The 5,147-nt window shown below is 47.5% G+C and overlaps 2 protein-coding genes across 2 annotated transcripts in view; one reads left to right on the plus strand and one right to left on the minus strand.

Moving 5' to 3' along the window:
- The window catches only part of Apoa2 (apolipoprotein A2), a 1,287-nt gene extending 384 nt beyond the window's left edge, over nt 1-903 (plus strand). Inside the window, exons 2-3 of the mRNA XM_031389212.1 lie at nt 173-305; nt 673-903. Coding sequence (XP_031245072.1) covers nt 173-305; nt 673-796 — 257 coding nt within the window. The 3' untranslated portion in view covers nt 797-903. The remainder of the gene's footprint in view (nt 1-172; nt 306-672) is intronic.
- A 2,884-nt stretch (nt 904-3,787) lies between these two features.
- Nucleotides 3,788-5,147, minus strand: part of Fcer1g (Fc fragment of IgE receptor Ig) — a 4,673-nt gene continuing 3,313 nt past the window's right edge. The window contains exons 4-5 of the mRNA XM_031389259.1: nt 4,293-4,313; nt 3,788-4,148 (exon numbers count right to left, since the gene is read on the minus strand). Coding sequence (XP_031245119.1) covers nt 4,086-4,148; nt 4,293-4,313 — 84 coding nt within the window. The 3' untranslated portion in view covers nt 3,788-4,085. The remainder of the gene's footprint in view (nt 4,149-4,292; nt 4,314-5,147) is intronic.

The following is a 5,147-nucleotide window of genomic DNA, read 5'->3' on the forward strand; positions in this document are numbered from 1 at the left end:
AAAAAAAAACAAACCAAACCAAAACCAACAACAACCACAACAAAATACCTAGCAGGATGCCAATTTTGGGAAGGGGCTGAAAGCTGGGGTGGGCCCTGTGTGGTGTAAGAGGAGACCGGGATTCATTGCTGGCAATCCAAATGCGAAAAGACTGTGGTCCGTGTTTGTGTAGGAGCTTTGGTTCGGAGACAGGCAGAGGAATCAGATGTGCAAGGCCTCTTCAGTCAGTATTTTCAGAGCATGGCTGACTATGGCAAGGATTTGGTGGAGAAGGCCAAGACCTCGGAGATTCAGAGCCAAGCCAAGTAAGTCTCTGGGAGAGAGCTCAAAGGGCTACAGGACTGCTTCAAGGGAGGGAGATAGTTCTCACAGGAATCTGAACTCAGGGGTTGGGGTTAGGGAAGCTCAGGCTTAACCTGGGGAGAAAAATCCCTCCCTCACCCTAGATGGGGGGCAGCAAGAAGTGGACCTTGGACTCCAATCTGTAGAGTCTGATCATCCGCTGTATGGACAGCCTATCTGCTCTACCTCTAACAGGCTTTGCTATACCAGGGTACACCAGGGTATATTATTTAGGGACCCTAGTCAGTGCGCTCTGACCTTCATCATCAACAAAGACACTGTCAGTGAACAGGGCCCTTCACATTAACCTCCGGTCCTTCCCTTCGCCAGGGCTTACTTGGAGAAGACTCAAGAGCAGCTGACACCCTTTGTCAAGTCAGCTGGAACGACTCTGATGAGCTTCTTTAGCAGTTTAATGAGCCTCGAGGACAAACCAGCTCCTGCAGCTAAGTGAGATGGGTCAGGACCCGTCTTCCGACCCAGTTGTCCCGCTGGCCACTGCGAGAGCCCTTCTCCCTACTTTCTGGCCGTTTTCTCCAATAAATTGAGGAAGGAGTTAAACTTGGAGCCTCTTGTGTCTTTGGGTGATTGGGAGAAGTAGCAGGGTGGGGGAGAGGAAGGAGGAAGGAACGAGAAGTACGTTTCGAAAAGGAGGAGGCAAGTTTTGGTATCGTGGGTGGAGAAAGGATTTGAAGAAACAAGTAACGGACATGACAGAGTATGTGCCTGTGATTTATCTCCAAACCCGAGGAGTGTCCCGTGTGAATGGCTCTATGACGTCACTTAAGAACAGGGCCCTAAGAAAGGAATGACAAAGTCCCTTCACTTGAGGTCACAGGAAACAAGGGTAGCCCTCAGAATTTCATCTCTATAAAATCTCTGTAATTTCTATAAAAAGATGGTGAGTGTTGTTGTTGTTTTGTTTCGTTTTTTTTTGGGGGGGGGTGTTTGAGACAGGGTTTCTCTGTATAGCCCTGGCTGTCCTGGAACTAACTCTGTAGACCAGGCTGGCCTCCGAACTCAGAAATCCGCCTGCTTCTGCCTCCCAAATGCTGGGATTAAAGGTGTGTGCCAACCAAAAAAAAAAAAAAAAAAAAAAAGGTGTGTGCCACAGCCACCCAGCTTTTTTTTTTTTTTTTAAGAGCCTAGAAGTGTGACCCAAGACCCTGTCTTTCTTTTTGAACCTAGGGAACACTGTTTCCTCCATCCCACAATAAAGAGGTTCACCTAATCGTTTTGTTCCAAAGTGCTCTAGTTTCTTCACTCGAAACCTCTAATTTAGTCTTGTGTAGTGGTGCATGCCTTTAATCCCAGCACTTGGGAGGCAGAGGCAGGTAGATGTTTGTGAGTTCGAGGCCAGCCTGGTCTACAGAGTGAGTTATAGGACAGCCAGGGCTACACAGAGAAATCTTGTCTAGAGCAAACAAACAAACAAACAGTGTTTGCTTGCCTGACAACCTAGATTCAATTCCTGGGGACCCATATGGTGAAGGGAGGCATCAGACTCCTCTAACCTCTACCTATATGACATGACACACCTGCACTGCACTAAATAAATGTAATGAAAATGAAGGGGTAACAAACACCTTCCTGATGGGGGACTGGCAATGTGGCTCAACTGGGTAAAAACGCTTGTAGTACAAACTGGATGCTCTGAATTCGACCTCTGGTACATCCATGGTGGTGCCTACCGAACATACATGTGCTGTGTTGGCTTCGCCTCCCACCCCTAGTCATAAGGAAATACAATTTAAAATCTTTCATGGGACCGTGCACAGTGGTATAGGCCTATGGTCTCAGCACTCAGGAGGCTGAGACAGGAGGATTGCTTGAGCTTAGGAGCTTGAAACCGACCTAGGCTGTATAAGGAGACCCTATCAAGAAAGAAAAGAAGGAGGGGGGGGAAGAAGAGAAGAGAAGAGCTACATTCCCAGCCCTCCACTTTAAAACACCCTAGATACCTACCCTGCTTCACACCTCATCTTGAAAAATCATCTTCCCCCCCAACCCCCCCCCCCAACAGACTGGGACTGGCTCCAGTTTCTTTCAATTGATTAACCTCCTTCAAGACCTTCAGCATTCACAACCATCCCCCTTCTCTTTCCATTCAGGGTTTCCGCTCCTCACTGGGCCCATGGAAATACATCTGTAACTGTAGCTACTCAGGAGGCTGAAGCAAGAGGATCTCAGTTTTAAGGCCTGCCTGAGCTTCAGAGCAAGTTCAAGGCCGGCCTGGAATATTTAGAGAGACTCTTTCAAAAGGAAAAGGATGCCAGCATTTGAGAGACAGAGGCAGTCGGATCTCTGAGTTCAGGTCCAACCTGATCTATATAGTAAGTTCTAGGCCAGCTAGAGCTACAAAATAGAAAGACCCTGTCTTAAAACAGAACAACCCCCCCTCCCCCGGCAAAGAAAACCAACAAAAATAGTTTAATGGCAGCGTCCTTACCTAGTATGTGCGAAACCCTAGGTTCAACTCCTAGCGTTCGAACAACCAGTGTAGAAACAAAAATATAAAATAAAATAATAATAAAAAACCAAATTTTTGTTTTATGTAGAACAATGTGCGGGGACAAGAAAGCCAGTATCCCTGCTTTGAAGGTAACCTTAGTCAGGCTACTATTTCAAAGAGCCTGAATTTCTTATCTAGGTCAGTAAACAGATAAAATGAGACAATGGGAAAACAGTTTGAAAATAGAAATCATTATGCACCATAGTGTTGTCCGGCACCGGGGTTGACCAGGGGTAAGCTTGGACACACTGGCCCTTTCACAGGAAGAAATGCAGGCAGGGTCAGAGACAGGGCTCGCTTCACCTAACGAGGCTTTGATATTTCCAAGCAGAGCTTCCTGGAGACTCCGGGGAAAGGACAGGTACTGGCAGGGGATTCCTTGTGGAAAATGACCTTCCATTTAGATCTGCCTTGTTCCCCTTGGCCTTGCCTACCTCTCTATTAGGTTCTCTCTAAGGCCCTTCTTGCTCCCAAATCCCCTGAAAGTTCTCATAAAATCTTCCACTAGGATATTGTCATGATCCTCGTCATCACATTCCTTCTGAATGTTTAGCCTCTCAGCCATGCTAACTCAAACATGCACACGCTGGGTTGATACTGTCTAGATTGGTGACTCTTCTGGGTTAGACATGCAGGGTTCCCCCACAAACCAATCATGATTCATTTTTTCAGACACAAAAAGCCACATTGGGTACAGAAGGAATTTCTCAGGTTCTGATGTCTCCAAATACATCTCTACTCCCAACACAGAGTTAAACCGAGGGGCCGACAGTCTCACCTCTCATCCAGATTCAGTCGTACGTCAAATGAACAAAGTAGCTCTAGAGACCTACCTGTGTTCTCAGGTGCTGAGACCTTACTCAAAACTATCGTCATGACCCAACCGAACACTTAATCCAAGCTCTGCCAGTATGTGACAAATGGCAAAAGGGATTGAGTCAGATCTCGGGCAGCTTTATTGAGAGGTCATCCCTTTTCCATTGTCTGGTGAGATTTGGGGAAGGAAAGAGGAATGAAGCAAAGGAGGATGGAGGAAAAGAAACGTCAGTGAGTAAGTCCTCAACGGAGACGAGGACTTGCCAGTGTACAGTGATTTAGAGCCTGGCATCATGGTGGGAATAAGGTCAGCTAGCTTTCAAAGTGCAGAGGTAGCAAAGCGATGCCAACCACAAGGGCTAGGAGAGAGTTAGAAGTAGAAAAAGAGTGCAACTAAGCGCATCTATTCTGAAGCTTATTGAGATGGTTTCTCATGCTTCAGAGTCTCATATGTCTCCTGGTTCTGGGTGTTCAGGCCCTGCAGGAGAGCAAAGGATGATTAGGAATTTGAAGCGCATCACACGGCCCCCTTCCACCTTGGATCCATTCCTATCAAGGTCACTCCCAAGCCCCGGCCTCTTTTTCTGACCCCTAAGGTAGGAATAAAAAGAGGTTCACTCACCGTGTAGACAGCATCTGCTTTCTGCAGAGATGGAAAGAGCAAGGCATTAGAGACCCACCTTCTTCAGGGCCCCTCACCATTTTCCTTCCCACCCACGGAGCATCTGGGTCAAGATCAGTGGTCACTGCCTTAAGCTAGGAGCACTCACAAGATTGCTCGTTTGCCAGTATGACTACAAACACACTTCGGAGCAGCATGCAACACTCCAGCAATCGTAATTGTCACATCTGTGGGGAAACTGCTAATTAAGGTGGAAGTCCACCCTGATGCGGTAGAGCCTCTGGGCTTGGTGCAATACGGGAGACTCCCTTTGTCAGCGGGGTTTTTCCTTTTCTGACTTTGTCTGGGGAATTCTAAGCCCACACTGAGGAATGTCACACAGCCTCAGTTAGATTTTAGGAGCGGTTTCTTTTCTCCTGACAGAACCTGAGACTCCAGAAATACTTCCCCATGCTAATGAGATATACCAGGTACCCTAAGCCCCCAACCAATGACCTTTACCCTTCTGGATGTCCCTACCCTCAGTCTCCCAAAACTTTATAAGCCTTGAATCACCCTAAATAAAGTTGATCTGCCTACTGACAGTGGGTCCCAGTGTGGTCATTCATCAAACGTACTCAAAGGGCCTCCAACAACATCTCTGCTCCCTTTGCCCAAGTGGACCGAACTGGCCAAGGATCCACAAGGGCGGGGAGACCCACGCACCTCTACTTGATTATTTCCTGTCTGGATATTTTATTTGCAGCTCATCTAGATGGCGGGTCGTTACCCAACCTGAGGTGAGGGGCAGGATACAGATTAACACCTAAGACACACGCCTTCCCAGGGGCGTCAGACCTCAGGCTAAACCCCCCC

Source organism: Mastomys coucha, unplaced genomic scaffold (assembly GCF_008632895.1).
Source record: "Mastomys coucha isolate ucsf_1 unplaced genomic scaffold, UCSF_Mcou_1 pScaffold1, whole genome shotgun sequence".
Taxonomy (NCBI): domain Eukaryota; kingdom Metazoa; phylum Chordata; class Mammalia; order Rodentia; family Muridae; genus Mastomys; species Mastomys coucha.